Source organism: Diaporthe amygdali, assembly GCF_026229845.1.
Source record: "Diaporthe amygdali strain CAA958 chromosome Unknown NODE_3_length_2959817_cov_65_330692, whole genome shotgun sequence".
In the NCBI taxonomy this organism is placed as follows: domain Eukaryota; kingdom Fungi; phylum Ascomycota; class Sordariomycetes; order Diaporthales; family Diaporthaceae; genus Diaporthe; species Diaporthe amygdali.
The window spans coordinates 621324-645463 of record NW_026517023.1 but is presented as its reverse complement, the minus strand read 5'-3'; the positions used below and the strand labels follow the sequence as shown (position 1 = coordinate 645463).

Here is a 24140-nt window from a genome sequence, read left to right as displayed (position 1 = left end):
AAAGATGCAGACTGCGCAAGACAACCGCAGATTTGAAATGTGCTTACTGCTGTCTGCCGAAGAAACCGGTCATGTCAATCATCGAGAAGAGGGTTTTGTTTGCGAAGGGCGTAATCACATCCAGCAGGTCTTGCCAACCCTGTGGCCAGTACTTCGCCCCTGACTTCGCATCATTGAACGTTATGAATCGGGTGGCCTCGCCGAGGCTGGCGAACATATCCGCTCGACCGTGCGCCATCCAGAGGTCGGTCGTGTTCCCTTCCAGAAATCTGGCGAGTTGATGTGCCACGGGGTACCACGCATATTTTGGTGCGTACAGGGAGTAAAATATCGCGTTGGTCAGAAGGTCTGGGTAGTCGAATACGCCATGTACGGTGTTGTTGACGTATATGCTCAGAGGCTCATCTTTCACCTTGTCCACTTTCGACATGACTGCCTCCCAGAGCTCGTCCGCACTGCTTCCAAAAGATGCCAGAGGGCAGCGGTCCGGCCCTGCCTTGTTGCATTCGTTAAAGAAGCCATACAGGACCTTTTCGGCGTCGGTCAACCACTTTTGCTCGGTATCTAATACCTTGTAGGCGTCGTGGACGTTCGCTACTCCGTCGATCACCACGCGGCTTGAGCGCTCTGGGTACATGGTAGCATAAGTCTGGCCTAACGTCGTCCCGTAGCTGAAACCCCAATAAATCATGTCTTTTTGCCCGACAGCGTCTAGGATACTGTTCATGTCTGCGGCGGTTTGGGGTGTATTTACTATTTACAAGGTTCTGACTGTCAGCTTCGCACGAGCAGCCGCTAGAACGCATCGAATCATCACTCACTATACTTGGCGTGTTCTCCCATGGTATCGTAACAAGCCCGGGCAAAATTCTTGTTCCATGCATACATCTCGCCACTGCGAGATAGCTTGCCGCTTCTTGGCTGTGCATGTGCCCGTCGCGTAGCTTGGTCAGGATAGCATTCTGCCTTGGGGCGAGACCCGTTCACGCCACGTGGATCGAATGACAAGACATGAAACCCTTCTCCAAGGATCGTGTTGAGCTCCCCACCGATTGCATGGACGAACCCAACGCCACTTCCTCCAGGACCGCCAGGATTGATGATGAGATTCTGTGTGGCGTTCTTGGCGCGCATCCGAATCAGTGGGATGGTGAACACTTGCTCCTCTCCATTTCTGAGGCCTGCGCTGTGAAGCTCAAAGTGGTCCATTGGAACTGTAATGTTGCTGCACTCCAAGGCGTGACCTGAGATCTCCCCACATGGCTCCCATGAGATACTCTCGCCTTCATATGTGACTCGAGCCGTCTCGTGCCGACAACCGTACCAAAAATGAACCCGGGAATGCGGTATGAGAGTGTGCAGGAGGACGAGAGAAGCTATGGGCCAGGCCAGAATCTTCCACCTCCAGTGATGCATCGGCCGCGCATGTGTTGAAGGGCCCGACAGCCCCTTTCCATCCATGGTTTTCTAGGTTAGGAAGGGTTTGTGAGAGTCACTCAGATGTAATGAACTAAGTTGCCTTGTATATGATAGAACAGTTTAATAGTGCGAGACGAGGCTGGCAAGACGTCTTTAAAGGTTGCGTCGATAGCTACGTCGCTTACTGACCTCTGGGCCTACGTCAGCACCGCAAGTAGCCGCAGTGCCTTAAGTACTGCAGCTAGCCGGCAATCGGATGAGCCGTCTTACGGCGTCAGGAAAGCCAAGTTGGGCGCCTTTGAATGGGTCTGCAGTGACAATGACCCTTTACTGGAACAGCCAAGAAATAATCTCAGCATCGCTCCACCCAATTTATTCCTTTGGCGTACATGTACTTGATAGGCCACAGGCAGCAGATGACATATCGCCAAGAGGGATTGTGAACATGTCTGTAGGTCATGCGTAGCTACGGCTCTCACCAGGACTACCCTTTGCTATCCCTCGCTATCTATGTGCCGCTGCGGACTTCGGCCCCGCGAGGCCTGCCCGCCTTGCAATCCTGGGCAGCACGCACGGTTCCAGGCAGAGTAGACAGCGGTATATCGGCCTGCCGATGACCCTGTCTAGACGACGCGGATACAGTGAGAGAACTCCGCGAAGCACCCGCCCGTACCCTCAATGTCCGAGACGCATTCATCTTTCGGATGACGATGACGCAGCTGATGATGACGAGGACGGAAACAGCGGCCGCGCCAAGAATGCTCTCCAAGATCGCCCCGGCTGGAGGCTTAAGAACGGTTGACGAGTCGAGCGAGTGTGGTAATGATGTTGTCGGCGTCCGAAGCGGTGGTGTTGTGGACAATATGCCTTGACCAGCTTGCATTGCCGGGACGCAGGAGTCGAGCATTGTGTAGACTGTCAGGCCTGGTGTGCCAGGTGTTGTGGGCCAGAGGAGGGTCAAGCACGCAGGGCTCGATGCATCGGTGCTGCAGAAGTCCTATGCATTAGCTATCCGGTGGCAGGATAGAGGACGGAAGCAGACAGACCAACACTTCGTTGCTGGCCCATGGGTGCCAGCTAAACAAGCCGGGTCATCATATGGAAGACATGCAGTGTTGAAAACGCTGGACGAGCATGCGTGATTCACGCAGCAAGCGCGAAATGTGCTGGAGAAGCCGCATGTCGCTAGAGAGGCACATGTTACTGTCCTGCCTATTTCGATATTGTCAGCGGGATGGATGTTGGCTCAGGTCCCCCCCACCCCCCAGGGCGCATACCTTCGTACCAGCCACATGTATTGATTCCAATCGAGGCTTCGCCGGGCTGATTTGGCCGGATACCTTCTTCGAAGACTTCTGTGGTTATTGGGGGCTGGCCAGGTGCTAGTGCTTGTGACATCCCACTGTGAATGAACTGTGATGACGGTGACGCATTCCGAGAAGGCGGTGCATGGACACCTTCATAGTTCATGGCTAGTTCAGAACCAAAGAATGCACAGTAGTCTGTGTTTCCTCTGGTATGAGAGTTCAAAATCCGTTTTGGCAGCGGTATTTGCTCTGCAAGACGATGTATGGGCCGCAGTATCGACAGGCATACTCCTTTTATTGCAGCATGCCTGCTTGAACCTCAAGCACCCGCATATATCGGCCCTTCACATTGCTGTTCACGCAACCGAGCACATACTTCTGATGCCTTGCAACGAATCTGAATTGTGACATGCTGGTCATTGTGTGCCTTCGTTAAACAAGCAGTGCCCGAGACAATGTTCACATGTGCTCGACCATGTTGCCTTGTGTACCGTTCAGGAGGGTGACTGCCGAGTCGAGGGCCACCTTTCGTCGAACCCGAGGAGGTCATGGGTTCTGCGAACTGACGAGAATCGGAGGCGTTGATCCGGTCTATGGCAGATCGCAATCATGGCCTGGGCGCTCTGCTGTGATTTGCTGTCCACGAGCGCAGACACTTCCTTCTCAAACAACTGTTAATATTCTTGCGTAAGTAGATTTCATCTATAGGTTACCCAAACACCCAGGTAACCATCAGTGCTGTCCCAGTAAGCGTACTCAAGAGGCTTGTGGGTCTTCTCCACGCTCGGCACTTGCCGTCCATCACTACTTCGTCGTAAAAGCACGAACAGAAACCCCCCTTGATCTGAAGACCAGTTGGCCGCTGAATATGACTCGAAATGCAGTTGAGCCAATTTCTCAACCACTAAATCATAGCGCCTGGCCAGTGGCGACTTTCTCACCCCTTCTGAGGGCTCGTCTTCCCTATAAGAACAATTGATACAGATGTGGCTGTATTTTTATGCGAAATCCAGAGAGATGTCAAGTGTGCGGCACCTCGAAGACATCCGTCTCTTGACACCAATCGCCAGCATTGGCAGTTTGCTCACGTATTTGGTCACTGACAACACCGAAGACGAAGAAATTGCGGGCAAAAAGCGCCAGACGCGACGCTGCATACCGTGGTACTCGCTCTAGCACCAAGGTGCCTCCAGCTAGCAGCTTAGTCTTGCTTTAGAGCTGTTGTTTGTCCCCGCTTTTATTCCCGGTACACTCTCAGGCAACTCAGCCGTGAGCTCGACCATAAGAGTTCCCAGTGTCCCGATGATCCAGTCTCGTTGGCATTGGTCGGGCTGTCCCCCTCTTCGTGCTCTCTCTCGAACAGCCAGGCAGCCAGGGCAGGGTAAGAAAAAAAAGACTGCCAAGCCACCTCGAGGGCCCCATCGTGGGCCCCCCACGAACGCAACGCCTGCAGGGCATGCACGAGATGGTCAGATGGGCCGACCGGGGTTCTTCTAGATCCCGCTAGACCAACGGCTGGCAGCCAGTGGCCAGTAGCTACCAGTCAGTAGCCACGGCAACTCCAGAATGGCCCGACCGTGCCGACCTCGCCTCGAGTAGCTTCGAGTATGGAGGTCCTAGCCGTGTTAGCCCTTAGTCCTCCCACTATATGCAAAACTGCACCGGGTTTGAGATTGCTTCAACGATTAGTGTGAAGGCCCTGCAGACCCTGAAATTGGACCCCTTATTTCAACCCATGGCAAGCAGGCAAGCTGGACCCTGAGATCTAGATCGCGCGCCAGAACTAGCAGGCTGGTGGCACAAAGCTGCTGCTTGGACTAGATATATTAGGTCGAAAGCGCCTAGGCGGATCCGGATCTGGATCTGCCGATTTGCGACATGCAAACATGCAATTCTTCCCACAGAGATACCGCATTTCCGCATCTCCTGGCAGAAAAGGGAGAAAGATGGGCAGCGGATCGACGACCTAGAAGCTTGCCCCATCTTTGTTATGCCCGGCGGAAGACGGGATCGACGCTCATCGGCACTGGCGCCCCACCCCACTACAAGGATGGCGTGGATCGAGTCAGAGGTGGGAAAGGGGACAGAAAGTTGGAAGAAGGAACAGGTTTGCTACCCGAGGGCGAGGGGCCTGGAGGGGGTTTGGAAAATAAGGTTTCCAGAGGACTTTGATCTGGTTTGGGTTCCGAGGAGATGACCCAAGGGACGCCCAGACAGGTTCCGAATTTTCGCCAGTTCGTCTGTTGTTTGTCCTTCCTGGACCTGTCCTATATCGTACTATACTGCCCAGTCTGCCCACTTCAGCCCAACCCAGACCTGATTCTATTCCGCTTGGCGGTTATGATGTGCTTCAGTAAACGGGAAGTCCATGGAAGAAGCGTGTAGCAGCCCCGACTCGCCAACGACCCATCGCCGCAAGGGGCTATGGACCTGATCGACCAGCCGAGCTGGGCACACGCTCCATCTGCGCCCGCGGCAGACCCAAGTGTGTCGGAGAATGTCCGCGAGAGAGAAACATTCAAGTACGTCCATCTGTCCTCACTAGTCATCCGGCAGCCACACACACCATGTCCTCTCCACCCTTCCGGCAACTTGCGCTGACCAGCTCCACGAGCCGAGCAGATACGATTCCCTCGGATGGACGTCCGCGAACCTCAATGACCCGCATGATCCCGTGCCACCTGCCATACTATCTTCGGCGGCAGACTCGAGCCTCACCGCATATGCACAGCTCGCCGTACACAGGCTCAATGCAAAGCGATCCCTGATCTCGCTGTTTGATCGCGACCGCCAACATGTTGTTGCCGAGGCCACACGTTCGTCTCCGCTGGGCGCCCGCGAGCGCTGCAGGCGCCCAAGCATAACAGAAGGGGATCAGCAGCCCGGCTGTGAGGTCGATGGCGGAGACGATGGCTTCTGGCTGTGTGGAACGGCGATCCCGCGATCCTTTGGCATATGCGAGCACGTCCTCGTTTCGTCGGCCAGTCGATCTGCTGACGTAGCAACAGACCCGGAGTATGACTCCGGCGCCGGCGACGACTTGCCTGTATCTGTTGTGCCTGACTTGGCGTCCGATGGGCGATTCCACAACAGACCGTATATTCAGGGACGTCCATTCAATAAGTTCTACGCAGGTGTTCCCATACGAAGCCCAGGACCAGACGGCGTGAACATCGGGGTGTACTGCGTCTTCGACACGAAACCGCGGCCGCAAGGGCTGAACAGTGACGAGATCAAATTCATGCGGGATATGTCGCGGACGATCATGGGATATCTCGAATATCGTACCTCGTACAGCAAATACCGCAGGTCTGAGAGGATGGTCCGAGGCATGGGCAACTTCGTCGAGGGCTCGGACTCGCTTGATCCTGTCATCGACGGGCCGACTCGCGGGCTTGGGCGCGCGAGCAAGCGGGCATCGAGGCTTGTAATCTCTGCTGATATCACAGAAAGCGTCAAGAGGAAGGAAGAAATTCTAGCCAAGGGCGGCCGGCCGGCATTGTTGCCCCTCAGCACCGCTTGCGGGCCCCAAGTCGTTGAAGGAGAAGCTGGTCAATCGCCCGGCGTGCGAAACCCCCCTGTGTCGGCGACGGAGCCTTCTCCGGGCAGCAAGAGTCCGTCGCTGGAAACCCAGACCATCATCGTGCCAGTGGTCGCCAGCTCTAAGGCCTCGTCGACTTTGGCCCCTGATGATTCCTCGAGGTCGTCGACGCCGCGGCCCGATTCGCGACACTCCGCGGCGAGCACGAGCACCCAGCAGCCCGCCGTCGCACAGGTCAGCTCAGCCGACCTGCAACTAGCCGAGTCGAGCCGGGTGTTCGCGAAGGCAGCGAATATAATTCGCCAGGCTGTCGAGGTCGACGGTGTCTTGTTCCTCGACGCTACTGTGCGCTCCTTCGGTGGTCTAGTAGGACAGCAGAACGAGACAGGCGGACGAAAGGTATCGACGGTCGGTCTAGACAACATCAGCTATCTCAGCAACGATGAGGACGCGTCAAGCCAGACGCAGTCGGCAGGGAGGAGAGAGGACTATTGCAACGTCCTCGGCTACTCGACAATGCAGGGATCAACCATCGGTGGTGACCGCTCACCATGGCAATTTGAAGGATTACGGGACAGGAACTTGCAAAGACTTCTCAGACGATACCCCCATGGGAAAATATTTAATTTCGACGCAGACGGGAGTGTGATACAGACAGCACCGCCTTCCGACAACAAAGCTGCCAAACCTGGGCATCCACCGAGACGGCCCGCCTCGCCTACGCGACAGTGGTCTCGGGATAGCCAGGATCCAGAGGACATCCATCTAGATGCCGATTCTGCGCAGAGGAAGACAAACACACCACTGAAACGTTGGGATCCCGCGCAAGCGGTCGTGAACCTTTTCCCTGGTGCAAGGAGTGTTGTATTGATCCCTCTCTGGGATGGACAGAAGAAACGTTGGTCTGCAGGGGGCTTTATCTGGACAAGGAACCCCACGCGCGTCTTCACAACTGACGGTACAGTCACCTTCCTCCGTGTGTTTGGTCTGAGTGTGATGGCCGAGCTCTACCGGTTGAATACGAAAGCGGAGGAGACTATCAAGAGCAACATTCTGGGCTCCATCTCTCACGAGTTGAGGAGTCCGCTACACGGCCTGGTGGGCGCGGTGGAGTTGCTACACGACTCGAAGCTAGACAGCGTGCAGCAGAACGTGCTGAATATCATCGAGACGTCGGGAAAGACCCTGGTCGATACCATCAACCACTTGCTGGACTACAGTAAGATTAATAGTTTCATCGAAAACGACAGGGCGGATCAGAAAGACAGCGTGCTAGGCAAGGTGAACGCGGACCCGGGGGAGCGCTCTGAGCAGGGCAAGACAAGGTCCCAGACTCTGCCGGTCGAGCTGGACTGTCTCGTTGAGGAGGTTGTCGAGAGCGTGCTAGCGGGCTACAGCCACGAGAGAATGTCTGCGCAGCGCTCACTCCGCGACGACCTGGATTACACTAAGTACAGGGACGCAGTGGCTCAACGGACGGTCTCAGGGCACCCTGACTCACTCCAAGAACGCGTGCAAATATTCCTCGACATCGAGCGGTCGACTTCTTGGAGATTCAATACCCACCCAGGGGCGTTCCGGAGGATCGTGATGAACTTGTTCGGGAATTCCCTCAAATTTACTAGGTCTGGGTTCATCAAGGTGAGCCTCACGCAGGAACCCGCCAAGCCGTACCAACACAACGTCGGGGCCACGATACTGCTCACAGTCTCCGACTCGGGCAAAGGCATTAGCGAAGACTACATTCAGAACCACCTTTTCACGCCCTTCTGCCAGGAAGATAATTTCGCCCCAGGGACGGGCTTGGGGCTCAGTCTAGTGAGGCAAATAACTGTCAATTTAGGAGGCGAGATCAAAGTCGCAAGCCAAGTTGGACGAGGCACGACCATCACTGTATCGCTGCCGTTACCATTCACAGGAGATGCCCCAGTACCTGGAGACCCGACAGGGTTCGGAGAGGCTGTGCAGACCCTAAGAGGCCGTAAAGTCCTGCTGCGAGGTTTCGACGGGCCCGACTTTGACGAAAGCCGGCTTATTTCTAGCGGCCAGCAGGACATCGGAAAGCTAGTAGAGTCCCAGGCTCACTTCCTCGAGAGCACATGCCGCGACTGGCTGTCCATGGAGGTACTCGGCAGCAAGTCGCCCAGCCAGCCTGACCTCATCATTCACCACGACTCCAACGTCTCCTTCAGCGACGGCGAGAGGATCGCAGGCGAGTCCGAGTGCCCCGTCTTCTTCGTGTGCGAGGCCACTGTGGCCACCCGCAACTTCTCACACAACCTGCCCGACGCCGCCAGCCGCATCCGCACCTTCGAGTTCTTCGCGCCGCCATTCGGCCCCCGCAAGCTCGCCAGAGCGCTCGTGCACCTCCTCGGCATGTGGAAGACGAAGCAGGAGCAGGCGGCCCAGCAGCTGATGCCGCATCACACGACATCCGTCGACGTCCTGCCCACGTCCGCGACAAAGGGCACGCAGGTCACGCTCGTGAGCAGGGACACGGTCGTCCCCGAGCGCAAGGCGCATCAAGGCCACGACGTCACGGTTGTCACTTCGACGCGCGCGACCGTGGTGGCGAACACGGCGCCGCGATCGTCGGCCGAGATGGATCCTACGCCTTTGCCGACGCCGCCCGAGGAGTCAACCCTCGGTGGCGATGTGCCCGCCATGACGCCGGTCGTGGAGAGGACGGACCCCATGGAAATTGTGGGAAAGCCACCGTCCGTGCTGATAGTCGACGACAACGCTATCAATCTGAAGGTGAGCGGAACATTTACCCGTATTGAGCCTGACAGCAAAGACTAACCGAGCCCCGTCTAGATCCTCTCAGCGTACATGAAGAAGCTGAAGCGTCCTTACGTGACGGCCATCAACGGCCTCGAGTCGTCCGAGATGTACGCCCACTGCCCGTCCGACTACTGCTGCATCCTCACGGACATATCGATGCCGATCATGGACGGCCTGGAGTCGGCGCGCCGGATCCGCCAGCACGAGCGGGCGAACCGGCTCGAGCAGACGCCCATCATAGCTTTAACGGGCCTGGCGGGGGCGGGCATCCAGCAGGACGCGGTTGCTAGCGGGGTGGATATGTTCTTGACGAGGCCAGTGACGCTGAAGCGGTTGGTGGAGGCGTTGGAATCGGTGGGGCTGGACTGTAAGGTCTTGTAGGGATCAGCGGATACTTTATTGAAGAAAGGATTTGGAGTCATTGGTGTTGACGCGAACCGACTATAATGATGACTTTTCTTTTCGTGGTGGTGGGTGGCTTTTCTCCTGGCGTTGTTGGCATGGAAAGGTATAGTTGGGGAGGGAGAAAGTGAGAAGGCCATTTCAAAGGATAGGTGGAAGACACAGGAGTTCAGGTCGGGTTCACATGAGATTGCACGAACAGCTGCACATCTTACTCCCATCAGAGGCTTTCATGCCCAGGACTTTTGTCTATACCTAACTGCCTTATGGGTTCAAATGAGTTCTCAAATTTACCAATACCATTCCTATTGCTTACCGTCTGAAATTTGCCTCTATTGGTGAAGAGTGCGGACTCAAACTTGTCAAAATAAGGTCACAAAAGCGATTCTTGGGAAAAATTACCGACTGCTTATCAGTCCTATTATTAATTACTAGGTCTGAGTTGTATATATGCTTAATCATCCAAGAATGCTTCGTTGAATGACAGCCATGACTCTCGTTACGCTCCGGATGTTGACGCACTCGTCAACATACGGATACCGACATGACTTCTGTATGAAGAATTATGTCCAACTCGGCCCACCAAATTGGAGGCATCCAAGGAGGATGTCGTTGGTGTTGGTACATGCCTTATTTCCTCGACGATATGCAATGGACGTGGGACTCTAATCTCCATACACCGGAGGATACCGCAACAGCGGGCCTGATTTATGACAAGGGTGATTCTATGCCATGGGAGACCTAACATTCTTGTTGTTAATGATCGTAAAGCCATATGGTCAACATACGCCACCATACCGGTATCCGTTACTTACCTTGCGTGGTGCCCACTGCCTGTGCCTTCACAGCTGTTTAGGTGGCTTCCGGAACTCAGTTCGCTGGTACAGGTCTCAGCTTAGTATGCCTCAGTGCCTCTGTGCATCGTGCAATAGCTGCTCAACTTCCAACATTGTTGTCCTTGTCGAGACCGCGACTAATGGGTCCCACCAGCATGTGCCAAACTCCATCTTCACAGTGCCTGTGATCCACAATATCACTAAGTCGGAATCAGCAAGCTGGCCGTGCAGAAATTTTACTTTTTATCAGTAAAACTTACAAGTCCAATTGTTCCCCCAAAGTGTCGTCCAGATACCGAAGCCTTTCCTTCCCGAGTGCGTCGTTGCCGAATTGGATGAATTGCAGCGCCACGGTTGTTCTATCTTTTCCCAATTCTCGCATCCTTGTTGTCAAATTCTTGATCGGTCGTTCCACCCCACATGTCACCTCTTCACCTCCTTCCCAGATTGCGTCGGTGAGGATGTAAACGTTTGTCCCGCGACGTTGTGTCCGTTGGAGAAGATTGGTTCTTTTTTTACTTTTCAGGCCGTTCTTGACATGGTCGAAAATTGGGCTTAGGCTATTTTCCATGTTGCAAGCGCCGACGAAAGATGTTCGTTGATGGTCTTCGAGGGTGCGAACAAGGCCATTGCTGTCGCGGGACTTCTTACATTTTGCGGGGTCAGAAGTCAAGAACAGCTCCATGCCGTCCGGATCAGCCGGCTTCACGAGATAGCCAAGCGCCAGAACCGCCTCGATGACCTTGTCCCAGTGATGAGTCCTCATCGTGTCTGAGTCGTCGACAACGAATATCTGCTCTTCGTTTAGCATGAAGCCACTGGGTTCGGTTACAAACGAATCATACCTGTTCACGATTATCAATCTCCCGCATGGCTCTGTCATGATCTGGAAGTGGTCTGGGTGCCCTTCTGTTCTTCTTGTCGTCGATCCATCGGATCACCTGGGAGATGGTGACTCGAGCGTATCCATGGCCACGCTCTGGCGGTGGTGAGACCAAACGTGGACCATTTCTCACTAAATGAGACCGTCGGGATTCTTGTCTGTCAAAAGGCTGTGTTGGCGTTCCCGAGGCTGAACTTTCATGCGTTGGATGCACCTCGTAACTCGACCAGGACTCGTACGCTCGACGGCGACTATAGCTGCGCTCATCAGGTGGGCTCAGTACGCGAGTATCCGTGAACTCCTGATTCTGACAGTCATCTTCGTGGGTCTCCAGGCTGTTTGGAGACTTCCTCGCCTGCTGATGCCGTTGAAAGTCCTTGTAGCTTCCGTCTCTTTCAGCCGTGCTACCACGAGAACGGCCTCCACTTTGGGCATCTGGTGTCTCATATTGCTCCGAGATTGTCCCTCGCCGACCTGTTTCTGCCTCTTGCGGTTTAAGAATGTCCTGGAAACGTGGAAGCAAGTACCTGGCCTCCAGCCTGCATTTTTCGTTGGGTATAAGCATTTCTTTCAGAATCAGAGTGCCAATCGGCTCCGACAAGTCGTCAAATATTCTTCTCCTTTTTATTATAAGTGTCATCATGTCGTCGACAGCCTGAATCCTGGAGGTTCCATTGTGGAAACAGCCTGAATATCCTTGGGATGTGTGATTCAGGACACGGTCGGTGGCCCGCTGTCGCATTTCGAAGAATTCCGATATTCCTCTGGTCCCACATGTTGTCCAGACCAAGACTTCGAATAGAACGCAGCCCATGGACCAAACATCTACATCCCATCGGGCCCCGTAGCCAACACCATCTAAGGCTGGGTAGTGGAGAGTCAGCTCTGGGGCTCCATACATTTTCGTGCTGGGGTTGCCGTGACCCCTGATTAATTTGTTCCTGGTCTTGACGAGAGCTAGACTGCTCATTCCGAAGTCTCCAATTTTGAAGCGAAAGTGATATGGGGTGCTATCACTTCGGCTGAATACAAAGATGTTGGCAGGCTTTAGGTCTTGGTGTACGCCCCGAATGGTGCCTTGTATGCTGCCCTGGTGTTCATGTTCGAGACCATGAATAAGCTCGAGACCGATAAATAGATCGCTGAGACTCAACCATAAGTCACGAAGCTCATGTCGTTCAAGTGGCAATTCATTTCTGCTGAAGAAATCCAACAAGCTGCCATGATCGGTATACTCAAGCATGATGAATGCTTTGTCCCCTTTCCGGAAAGATCCATAGTATGTAAGGAAGCATTCTGCGTATACGTCTGAGGGGATCTTGTTCTCGAGATTTATGTAGGAGTTCGACTCGTTTTTGAAAGAATACTCTTTTTCCGAGGAATCGAACTCTTTCAGAACAATTGAACTCTGTGAACAGCACCGTTAACAAACAAGCAAACGGGTTTTGGGCCCAATGTGATTATACGTACAGCTTTGAGACCACTAGAGGGATGGACCTTGCACTTCTTGACTATGCTAGTCTCACCCTTCTTTCCAGACAACACCTCCTCAACGTTGAGAGGCAGGACACTTCGGGCTAGCAGCTCCTCATTGTGAAAACGTCTCCGGCCAAAGTCAACTGGGGAGAAGAGATATTGTTGGTTCTGAAAGTCTTCGAATGCTCGAATCGCGTCAGGTGCGTTTGAGAATGCATCCGGCTTATCTTCGAACGGCAGGAGATCGTCGTCGATACCTTTCTCCATAAACTTCTTGATGTAGTTGAGCCTTGCGACTTGAGTGCTGGATATGTACGCGAGAACGGAGAAAATACGCAAGTAGCCCTTGTTTATGTCCTCAATCGGCACATGGATCGGTTCGTCATGGCTGCATGACCTCAGAAGGGGGTATATTTGGTCTTCCCAATACTCTTGCAATGCATCAATACGAACGTATGGTGCATCGTTGCCGAGTCCATCGGTCCCAACAACTAGGTGGTCCTCAACCCAATCATGAAAGTCAATGAAAAGTTGGAAGTTGGAAGACATTGGGGCTAAGCTGGCCAGGGGAGGGAGCCTATCAGGCTTTGATCAAAGCGAATGCTGAGTTGCAGATGCCGTGATACAGTGGCCGTGGACGTCGTTGAATGAATGATACCTCGATGGGAACACGCTTATCACCGGAACATGCTGATTAATCGGTGGGTATAGTTGAGCTCCAGAAGAACACGACACAGAGGAATTGAAGTAAGAAGTTGAAAACTGTGGTGCAAAGGTCAAGGATAAGTTGGGAAGAGGGAACGGATTGGGATGAGGGTCAATCGCTCCTTTGGTCCCGTTTTCTCCTTGGCCAATAGGTGGATGTCCGACCTCGCAAAGGTATAACCGGGTGCTAAAGACCATTTGTAGGTGTCTCTGTTCGAAAATATTGAGGCTCCTTTTCCGCAGCTGATCCGGATTCTCGAGCTTCGGGGGCAATCGCGAAAGTCAGCGGAAGAAATCCTGCCCCTCATTTGTAGGTTCCGCCGAATGCCTTTGTGACACTCGACATGCAGTCACCTCTGTGCCCACCATCTCCGTTCTCGACTTTTTCTGCTTCTCATTTCGGTCTAGTTGGAGGCTGGAGGCAACGTTGCTCAGCCACACCGGACTTTCACAAGGCAGTCTCGCTAGGTGTGTAGTAATCCTGCGCCTCACAACTCCCCTTGCTCCCTTTTTCAATTACCAAGCAAGGCTCCCTCAGAACACATTAGAATGTACTATGAATAATATGCTCTTAGAAGAAAGTATGACACTCGTTGTATATGATGATGTATGCCAGTGAGAAAGTCTACGAGTATACCAACGACGAAATGAAAGCAGCACTCGCACCCCCCATTCCGGGTCTAAAAAGCGTGCTTCGCTGTCCCAGGCAATTTAAACATCAATTGACTGAAAAAGCTTGCCACCGAGCCTGCAGCGCTGGTCCATAGTCATACAATTTTTTGTTGCTCCTCATCCCCTGGACCAACCTGGCGGTTTACTCGTTTTGCCCTCCAGTACAGAGCCCACCAAACACAAATGATGGCTCCAGTCATTGGAAAGCAGATAACTGCAAATAATGCAAAGAACTTCGATTTCCAAAAAGGCATCGACGATGCCTCTGGGGCGTTTTGGTCCCACTGAAATGCTCCGCTGCTGAAGAACGTCTGTTGTAGTGTTAGAGATTCTGTCAACTTACTCAAAAGCGGTAGCCCAAAAGTTCTTACGGCAACAAATGTGGCAGGGAGGAAGAAGAGCGTGACCAATGTGATTATGTGCATGGATGAGGTCTGTATTGCCGTCTTCTCTGCCACTCCCTTCATACTCTTCGTCATCATCTCCATTTCGAGGCTCGACTGGTGCATGTCATTCGTCATCATCTCCACATGCTTCCCGCTTTGATGAGCATTGACTGCGAAGAGTTTGCTGATCTCCATATTGCGAAACTGAAGGATATTGTCGAACTAGTGATGGTTCATCAGTTAATTATTCAGGGCCGTGCAAATGATTATGAATCGCTCTCACCAACGACTTGCCGTCCTCGAACATTCTCATTAAAGTCTCGGATCGAGACTGCTCCATCTCCAGACCTCGGACAACTGCCCTTGCGCGTCGATAAAAATCGTTCAGGTCTGCAGCGCAATCTTTCCTGATATCCACAGGAATGTCATTGCTTCCAGCCAACATTTTGTAGTAGTCCACTATTTCGTTAATGACTTCCGCATTGAGCTTCATCACAAGTTTCAATTCATGAAGCTTTGCGGCGATGTTTGTCAGCTTTTGCAGGCCGTCCATGGTGAATTCCTGGAAGACACTGAACTTGCTCTGATAAACGGTCTCGGATTCGAAGTGTGTCTGTGGCAACGTAGAGGGTATCAGGAGAGGCTTGAGCGGCGTCGGTGGAGTTTTTGTCTCAATTGGTGCTGGAGAGTCCTGTATATCTGCTTCTACGCCAGTCGAAGCTTTAGAAACACCACTAAGGATTCGTTTCGGGGTGACTGCCGACCAGACGCTGCGAATGGTATCAGCTCTCGTGGGTGTCTTGGCATGGATGTCCGAATTGGTACGACGAGACAATTTCCCAGAAGCTGCTTCAGTGGAGTTCAGATGCTGAATGAGAATGTCCGGGTCCAAGCTCAGTGCCTCCTCAATGCTCTTGAAAGGGGCGTTTTTAGCCTTCGTCAGTATATCGCTCAGCTGACTTTCCAGCTCGCTGATCAGTGACCTCCAATTCTCACCACTCCATTCCAACACGATAAGAAGTGTCAGAAGAGATGCAGAGAAGGAATCACTGGTAGTCTCAAGTGATCGAGGCTGCAGCTGGCTCGTGGAGCCAAGCGCTTGTGCGATGCGTGTCTGCATCAATTCGTTCCCCTTGATGTTAATCCACACGTTACGCCCGGTGCACACGTCGAAGGAGTGATAGACCGCAGCTTGCCGGATCGGCCAGTAGGGAGGAGTCTCTGACTTTTCAACAGACCAGAGATTGAAACAGTGCCTGATCTCACGGCCTGATCTCCCCAGTCTGGGGATACAGAACTTGTTGGCACCGGAGGCGTCAAGGAAGCTTTCCGCGTTGAACGCAGTGTAGTGAAAGTCTTTCTCTTCCACCTGTTCTCCAAAGGTGAATGCAAGGTCAAGAAATCGGGGCATTGCTTGTAAGAATGACAGAGTATATGCGAATGCTTCCTTCGAGCAATCCAAAGGTGCACGAGAATGGTCAGCCGTTATGAAGCTAGGTTCACTGTTAGATTAAAGTATATATGTATCCTTGCTGATGATGTCTCTTCTCTTTTCTCGCTCGAAGCTGTGGAGACTTACACATGCCGGCATTGCGGGTCCTTGCCCTCAATCTGGAAGTGCTCCCTCAATTCATCCACGGTTCTGTACCTCTTCACTGGGTCGTAGTCTGAATACATAGTCCTTAGTAAACGCAGCAAAATGTATCAGACTCGATTATAATTTCGACTTACCACCACCATCACACGCTTCGAGAAGCTTCACCCCAGAGAAGTCAGGGTCATCATCGAATAAGCGCAACTCGTGCTGTTGGAGAGCCTCGTTGTATGCCACCAAGTCATGCTTAAAGGACTTTGATCGCAAGAGGTTGGCAGGGTACTCATTGAAATTGGCAAGAGCGGCGTTCAAATCATCATATTGATCGGAGGGGTCCATTTCGATCGCTGTTGTTGGATTCAACTATAGTATGCGATGTCCTTCAGCGTGATCTGGAAATGCCTACCTTTTTGAACTCAGACGATATCGCTCAAGCCAGTTGAATTGGCTGACTGAGCCTCAATGGGCTCTTCGACCTGTTGATCGTGGTGAGAGAACGCCCGACGTTGTTGCAATATCTAGCACAAAATGGCAAAGCCCCCAATGGGGACAGGGTCTCGCAGCAAATGCGACCAGCCCTTGGACCATGGCCTCAGGACATCAAGCAGAGTGAAGTATGGTCACACTGCATACGAACAAGATAGCAGGGCGCAGGTATGTTTGACATGATTGGTGGATGCTGCGCCACTGTCTATCAGATTGCCGTTCAGGCAGCCAGGCAGGAAACCGGTGAGCCAACATCTGACATCCGCCCCCGCCCTCCACCTCCTTGCATGCCGCAATGTGTCTTTCTGACTTGAATGCCTTGGTGGCGATGATTTTTCAACTACCTGAAAGCACATTTCATTCATTTCTTGTTCTCATAAAATACGTCTCTCGATGCAATCTTGTTAAACGAGACCAGAACATGGCAGAGTCGTGTTCAGAGTACATAATAGATGGTTGTGAAACAGAGCGTGGGAACAGCCCTGCCTTGTGTCACCCGTACAAGACTCATGTTTGGCCCGTTTCCAGTACTCTAAGAAATGAGCCCCGACCACCACACTAGCCGCTGCAATGCCCCTCCACCTTCATCTCCGCCACAAGTCTGAGCGAGTCGTCAATGTCGTCCATGGCGTCGGCGACGAAGAATCTTGTAGAGGTCCCTCAACTGTGCCTTCTCCAATTAATGGATCATAATCTGGCAGGACTGGAAAGGATCCGCGTCAGAATGAGTAGGGCTTACTTCATCAAGGAGCTGAGGCTGATCTACGACATAGCAGTCGCCCTGGGTTGTCTGTGTTCCGCGTTAGGCATACTTGCCATAAATACGCCTCGAGGAGAGATTGGAGAAAGTGGATAAACTGCAGGCTGCTTACATTTACTGCGATATTGTGTGTAGGGAAGAGGCGCTGCAAGTAATCTTGCAGTTTCTCTGGTGTAATGCCGTATGCTTTGATATACTGCAACACCATGTTGATGCTGTTGTATGCATGTATTGATCAAATTTTAGGTCTTGTTGACGAAAAGTGAGAAGGGCCGGCTACCATACGACTCAAGTTGGTCCGCAAGGAAGTAGTATATATTCAGTGTACCATGCTGTACTGACGCGGTCCAGGGCCCTTCACTCACTCCCACGGGTGAGGCGACCTGGGCACACCGAAACTGGCGCCTTGTTCCTGCTCACTATCCCCAGAGGAGAATCTTGTCAGATTCCACCAGGAGGAATGGAAATTGTTATGCCCGCAGAGCCGCATTTCATGGGCGGGTTTTCCCTATCATTGGCCGTGACTTTAGTCCCGTGGTCACTGCATGAAGCTGCAGCTTCCTGGCCATTGTGGGCGCGAACCATGCCTCTCAGTTCATTTTGCCGGATATAAGTTGTGAGGTCGTTCAATGACTAGCCCTCTCACTGTGCATTGTGGCGTACATGAGCCCCCATCATGGCTTATCAGCCAATACATTTCCCCTCTTCCCTACACTCAACGAAGTTGATTCATCTCAATCCATCCTTGAGTAATCGATGTTGGTTAGTATTGTTCGCAGCTGTACGCTGCCCGGCCCATGAAGTAATTGTGATGAAACATATCGCTGCCATATATACGGTCTCATTATATTTTCCATCAAAGTCGATGGGAAGTCACTCCTCTATGCGATCAGAGTAAGGGGGTGGCGATCTCGTACGCCTCAATCCTGAGATTCGTTGGACGCGTGCGATTGGTGAAGCGTGAGTCCTCACCCTTACAGTGAGATCGCACCGCAGGTCGGTAGGCAGTCCAGCCTCTTATTGGAAGAAATTCGACGCTGTAGGGCGCTGCCAGCTCCGTGGTGTCACCGCCGTCGGGTGTGCTGTTGCACAGCTGCTATTGCCGCCATGCTTGCAAGCAAACCGCAGGACGCGCCCCCGCTCTGCCATTGGCATGGTCCCACACACACCATACAAATTTACAAACAAATTCTGTCTCCTCATAATCCGAACAATTTTATCAATGTAATTGTAATAGATTTTACATACACTTTCCTTCCAGAGTATTTCCTTAGCTTCGTAGGACTAAAGGAAGCTCGGTGTATGGGTCCCTTCGAGATTTCTGAGAGCCAGTCTTTCATAAATTCAGCCAGGGCTCGGACCTATGACCTCTGACTGGCTAGGCCTCTGACTGGCTAGGCCTCTGTCTGGCCGGGGGGCGTTGGTCCCTTGCCTTAGCACTGGGCCGAAAATGGCCCCCGGGTTCGATGATCACCCACCACGAAGTCGATGTCGGGAAAGTCTGCCTCGCAACCATGCTTCGATGAGTTGAAAGTGACATTCTGAAGACTCCTTTGTATACCGCCTTCCGGTGTTCCTGCCACTGCTGGGGACATAGTTGCTATTCGTCTAGAATAGTGCTATTCGTCTAGAATAGTCTCTGAACGGGATTTCGACATGGCATCGATTAATCTCACAGCTGATTGGTCGAGATCCTCACGACTGACTGGTCCTTGGCCCTGGTCCGGGTGCTGAACAAATTGCCAGGCGTTGTGGCCTCCCAGCAGGAACCCCAAGACGAATAGCTCCCAGGGCCCCAAAGGGGCTTTCCACCTGGTTTATGTTCTAGGCGGTTGATGCAGTCTCTCCAGATCTTCCGGCGTTGACTATTGGATAGCTTGTTACAATGCAAAAGATAACAGTATTTACGTCTTCAAGGCCTCTTCAAAAGTTCTAACGCAGTAGTTAATCATAATGAGACCAATCTCATAGTGCTTTAGAAAATCACAAGAAGATGAGGCCCAGCGTGTTGCGCTGCAGATTCGAGTCTCAAAGCTTTCCCCGCAAGTTTCCAATAGGTCTCCTTATCCAACCTCGTCCATAACAAACTGTTCTAATGGGGTAGGGGTAATGGGTTTTGCACCAGCGGTGACCGAATTATCGCGGCCCTTGCCATTTCCCGTCCAAACGATATCATATCCGACGGAAAGGAAAGATGCGTCATTGTCAGTGTCGTCAAACTATTCCCAAGATAGCACCTGACCTCGTTATACTTTTCGTCGTAGTTTCCATCCATTTACGATTTCAGGCTATGCATAAGATCCTGTTGAGATTAGCTCAACCTTGGTAAGCCTTTAGGGATCGGTATTTGTACGAGAGTATGTGAGGCGCGCTGATCGTTGCTTGGACGTCGATACCGGGGAAGTCCTGCATGACATGCCGGATGTAACAAGACGAACGCTTGCAGCGCTTGCATCATTTATCTCTCCGCAGTAATGCAGAGGCTCGGGTGGCGGCTGCTGTCTGTTGATCCCCTTCGTAATTCTGTCAGGGGAAAATCATGAATTCAACCCCCCAGTCCACTTTACATATCCTAATTCTCATGTTCACGGAAGCCCATGTCATTGGGCTGAATGATACGACATGACGTCTTGTGTGATAAGCTTTCAATTCTCACTAGCTGATGCGACGTTGTGTGATGCGAGGTTTTCTTGTTTAGGATAGTATCCGTGACTCTTTGACCCATTCTGCGTTGCTGCTCTCGATCACTTTACCCTATTTACCCGGGGACCTGCACTTCTGGAATAGCACAGAAGTCTCGTGGCAAAAGCTGCTGGCTAAGGTGTCGTTCCAAAACATTCTGAGTGGCTTCCACATCTGCGCCAGGTCCAACCACTGGCATTTGTTATCTTGAGTGTCCGTACGTGCCTTGTTGTCACAACTGAGGGATTCTGGTCCCGATTGTTCAGCTGCTCCCATTCTTACGCTGTTAACCGCTGTCTTCGTATCAACTGGCGTCTGCAGTATAATCACGAAGTAGTAGAGGACTTTATGCGTCGCCCCAAGGCTTGTGCTTCTAGGATGTTTCAGGGACTTGTCAAATGCATATGCCAAGACTAAAGATTCTTTAGTTCCCGGTTTAGCCACTCTGGTCCGAGCCTTCCGTCATCCAGGAAAACACGTGGAGGGTCGGCAAGCAACATCAGTGGGTGACATCGAGCACTATATTCCGAGGGAAAACCCCACCCCTATTTTCGCAAACCTAGTAGTTCAGCCCCATTGAGGCTCTTTAACGCCAGTTAACAACTTCACATCCTTATTGGTAGAGCTTCTATAACCGACGCTACAAGAGAGTGGTTCGTTCCAACGTCAGGCTCCAATGTGTGGTTGGCACTGACAGCGGACCCCTGAGGGTTCGGAACCTTATCAGAATCTAGAAGGATCTTCCTCCGCTCAGCTGAAGACCTTCATGAGTCTAACCAAATCGATGACCCATGCACCTCAGTCTCTCCAAACATACTTTTACCCAATCTGCAAACCCAAGTAGACTGAAACGCAGCTCAGATGTTTAAAGTTTTTGCCTTGAGATATCCACCCCACATTACTTATACCTGACTAGGCAACTTGCCCTCGCGGCTTGCATACCTGGCGTTGTAGATGACTGGCGGTGTTGATTCAGTCTAAGGGCCCATAGCTCAAAGGGGGCATGAACTCCGCGTGGATCCTATCTTTAACCTCCGCAGGGATCTTGGCCATGGATTCGACACCCTCCAAGAGTACGACCTGCTGCCCAGCCTAGTAAAGCAAGTAAGCATCCATGAACGCACGTTTCGGCATATAGTCGAGTAGATAAGGAAAGGGATAGTTTGCCGGACTTACTCCGAAATGATGAATCATGTGGCAATGCAACATGCTCGCTGCTGGAAAGGCGATGTCGTAACGGATCACCGTCCAGTCGCCCGTCTGGTTGCCCAACCGACACCCATCGCGGAGAGGCGGGTCAACGAGATTGAAGTTTGCTGCCTGACCACCATGGCGGATAGCTTCGTCAACGCTCTCCCAGGGGAATCCACCTGTACCAGTGCCGATAATAAAGGCTTTGTTGTTGTGCTTGTGGAATGGGTGCTGTGTGGTGACGTTGGCCCCGTTCTCGAAGATGATGTCAACAACAGAGCCATTGCGCAAAGAGCCCTCGCTATATGTAGTCTCCCCGCGAGAGTCATCGTCCCACAGCAGAGGAGGGAGTTGTTGGCGGAAGGCCTGATGGGGACCGATGTTGAGTACCCAAGAGCCTGTGCCAGTCATGTTCACAAAGAACTTGAGAGTGCTGTCCGATGTGGCTGGAGGGGGCCGCGCGGGGTAGGGGGTGAGCTTAGTCTCATCCATAGCAACCAGGGAGTCGTCAATGAGACTGCCGTTGAGATGAACCCATGGTCTGGTCTTTGGGATAGCGTCAGGACCGGATGTAGTTGAATCTGATCTTGAGTGGCCCTTGGCGTATCTCAAGATCCCAATTCCTTGGATGATCTGTTCCGTGCGGAGTGATGTAACCCGAATGGCATAGTCGCCTTCTTTCTGATTCAGGTGTATCAGAATGCTAGACGATATGTTAGTTCATGCCATTGAGACAGCGTTGCGATGAGTCGCTTACCTGACCCGCTCGCCAAGGTTACAGTTGGCTGCATGAACCTTCTGTGGGTGGACAAACTCCCCGTCGGCAGCAACGACATAGAACTCGTGCTCATCAACGCTGATTTGCAACTCGTGGTGCGCACCAGAATGAATGAAATTGATCCAGATCCATTCCTGGCCGTCCGCTGCTTGGAACACCTCGAGTGGCGTGAAGGTCTCTTCACAGACTTGCTCGTTGGCGTACAAATCCTGATTAGGCTGCATGAGGCAGCCAAGCGAGTTCCTACCTGGCCCACCAACCGACTCAATGAGTTCTGGAGGGTGACAGAAGGTCCTGCTCTTGCCGTTGAGGACGACGGAATTGCTACACCATGGCACGATGCCAGTGTCTCTGTACATGATGAGGAGGATGTCCATCGGCTCAGGGTTCCAATCGCTGATCACGACGTGATGAGGATTCTTTTCTGCCTCTCTGATGGCCTCAATGTCGTGCTTTGAGGACGAGATGAGCTCGTAAGGACGTGGCCGCCATGCTGCTGGACGGATCCAGATTGGACCACGCATTCCATCCGCGAATGCTGGACCGAAATGCCCATGGTAGAAGTACGTTCCATACTGCTGCTGGACGGTAAAGCGATATGTGTAATTGTCCTTGGGCTGAATCGAGTACTGTGTCACACCTGGAACGCCGTCATTCCAAGGTCTGTCAACTTGGTAGACTCCATGCCTGTGCGCATACGGCATGCTTGTCAGCGTCAGATTTCAGACGGGTCTGGGACGAACTCATTCTTACCAGTGCATCGTTGTCTCGAAAGTAAGTTGATTGTCGACAAAGACCTCTATCTCGTCTCCCTCATCCGCTTCAATCAGGGGACCGGGAGTTTGGCCATTGATGGCAAATGCAGGTCTGCCATGCCCATCCCCAGAAACCCATCTGTTTGTAATTGTGAAATTGTAAGACCTTTTCACCTGGCATTGCACTGTCCAGAATAACAATGGAAGTAGCACAACGAGTACGCCTCTTTGCCTAGCCATGGTCGTCATGACAGAGATGTTTGAAGATTCAGGGAAACGAAAATGGTCGAGCTTAGCCCCAGCGATCAGAACATTGAGGACTCGCGGCCATTCATGGTTTCATGACTGGTAAATATCTCAAGTGATCCACCCTTGTACTACATAGCGAAATCTTATTTAGACAGCCAATCGCGGCAGATATGGGCACGGCTACGCATTTGACCTGCCTTACAACCACCCGCGCTCTAGGCCCTAATGAACCCGGTTTCAAGTGACCTATAGGAAAGGACCTTAAAAAGTTCGGGCCCCGGGTCATGGGGTTGCAATGTTGAACATGTACAGCATTATTGGTGGAAGACCTTCAGAATATGCAGGTATCTACCTACATAGATAGGTAACGTCCTCGAGTTGGGCCGTGTGAATCCCGAGTTCATGGCGTCAAAGTGGCAAAGTATAGCGCCGAACATGGGCAGGCCAGTGTGGACTGGCTGGCATCCACCTCAGTGTATCCACAATCGTTCATGGGTTGTTAGCCCCAAGATAGTTAGGTCTCTCACCGACCTGGGGTAATGGATCAGCCGGGGGTGAACGAGGTTTCATGGTATGGCTATGGCTCCCTGCTCTGAGATTCCCGTTACAAAAGCAGGCTTGACTTCTGCTCGAGTGCTCCGACGCCTCTTCGTCCGCGCTAGCCCCAACAGCTTCAACCTCCTCAGCGCGTAAGAAAATGGCATCAAAAGACTTGCTCAAGTCAGAGCCAGACTCGCAAACATGTGCCGTATCAAAGATGCCTCGTCGTTCCACTGCAATCAATAAAGTGCATCTTTTCTTTATTGTAGCCCTTCTGCCGGTGTTCGGAATCTGGTACCATGGCGTACCAGCACGACTGACTTTACCACTCATCGGAAGTGGCAAAGCTGGCTCAGATGGAAAACTTCTTCGCTCATACAGCCTACAGATGGGTACACGTTGGATGAATCAAGGTATGAGAGACTCCCTTCCCCTATGTGGAGTTCGCTACTTGTCGAGTGGGACTGACAAGTCCTCCAGACGGAGGCCGATGGCGTCCAATGCTCGTATGCAACGGACAGACGCCATGCCCGACTTTGTACGCCGAAGAAGGCGACATTGTCGAGCTGAATGTTCAAAATGACCTTTATGCGCAATCTTCAATCCATTGGTACGTTTTTGAGTGTCGTGGGTCTTGACCGTTGGTTGTTACAATACCTGCTTACATAGATCCGGCTCCTCAGGTCTGGCATGG

At 52.3% G+C, this 24140-nt stretch overlaps 6 protein-coding genes across 6 annotated transcripts; 1 reads left to right on the top strand and 5 right to left on the bottom strand.

Moving 5' to 3' along the window:
• Nucleotides 1-43: 43 nt before the first annotated feature.
• Nucleotides 44-1209, bottom strand: J7T55_002599 (uncharacterized protein; the record flags this gene model as incomplete). The annotated part of the gene is made up of 2 exons (XM_053137688.1): nt 44-711; nt 822-1209. The coding sequence occupies 2 exons, from the start codon at nt 1207-1209 to the stop codon at nt 44-46; spliced, it is 1056 nt and encodes a 351-aa protein (XP_052998468.1).
• A 718-nt stretch (nt 1210-1927) lies between these two features.
• Nucleotides 1928-2326, bottom strand: J7T55_002598 (uncharacterized protein; the record flags this gene model as incomplete). The annotated part of the gene is made up of 1 exon (XM_053137687.1): nt 1928-2326. One exon carries the CDS (start codon nt 2324-2326, stop codon nt 1928-1930), a length of 399 nt encoding a protein of 132 aa, XP_052998467.1.
• A 2824-nt stretch (nt 2327-5150) lies between these two features.
• J7T55_002597 (uncharacterized protein) lies at nt 5151-9432 on the top strand (the record flags this gene model as incomplete). The annotated part of the gene is made up of 3 exons (XM_053137686.1): nt 5151-5248; nt 5349-9024; nt 9085-9432. 3 exons carry the CDS (start codon nt 5151-5153, stop codon nt 9430-9432), a joined length of 4122 nt encoding a protein of 1373 aa, XP_052998466.1.
• Nucleotides 9433-10323: 891 nt separating this feature from the next.
• J7T55_002596 (uncharacterized protein) lies at nt 10324-13197 on the bottom strand (the record flags this gene model as incomplete). The annotated part of the gene is made up of 7 exons (XM_053137685.1): nt 10324-10331; nt 10395-10489; nt 10550-10652; nt 10809-11082; nt 11135-11304; nt 11368-12580; nt 12643-13197. The coding sequence occupies 7 exons, from the start codon at nt 13195-13197 to the stop codon at nt 10324-10326; spliced, it is 2418 nt and encodes an 805-aa protein (XP_052998465.1).
• A 923-nt stretch (nt 13198-14120) lies between these two features.
• J7T55_002595 (uncharacterized protein) lies at nt 14121-16344 on the bottom strand (the record flags this gene model as incomplete). Its single annotated transcript, XM_053137684.1, has 5 exons — nt 14121-14336; nt 14397-14633; nt 14695-15904; nt 15991-16078; nt 16143-16344. 5 exons carry the CDS (start codon nt 16342-16344, stop codon nt 14121-14123), a joined length of 1953 nt encoding a protein of 650 aa, XP_052998464.1.
• A 4561-nt stretch (nt 16345-20905) lies between these two features.
• Nucleotides 20906-22906, bottom strand: J7T55_002594 (laccase-1; the record flags this gene model as incomplete). Its single annotated transcript, XM_053137683.1, has 4 exons — nt 20906-21025; nt 21110-21827; nt 21882-22589; nt 22656-22906. The coding sequence occupies 4 exons, from the start codon at nt 22904-22906 to the stop codon at nt 20906-20908; spliced, it is 1797 nt and encodes a 598-aa protein (XP_052998463.1).
• Between the last annotated feature and the right edge of the window lie 1234 nt (nt 22907-24140).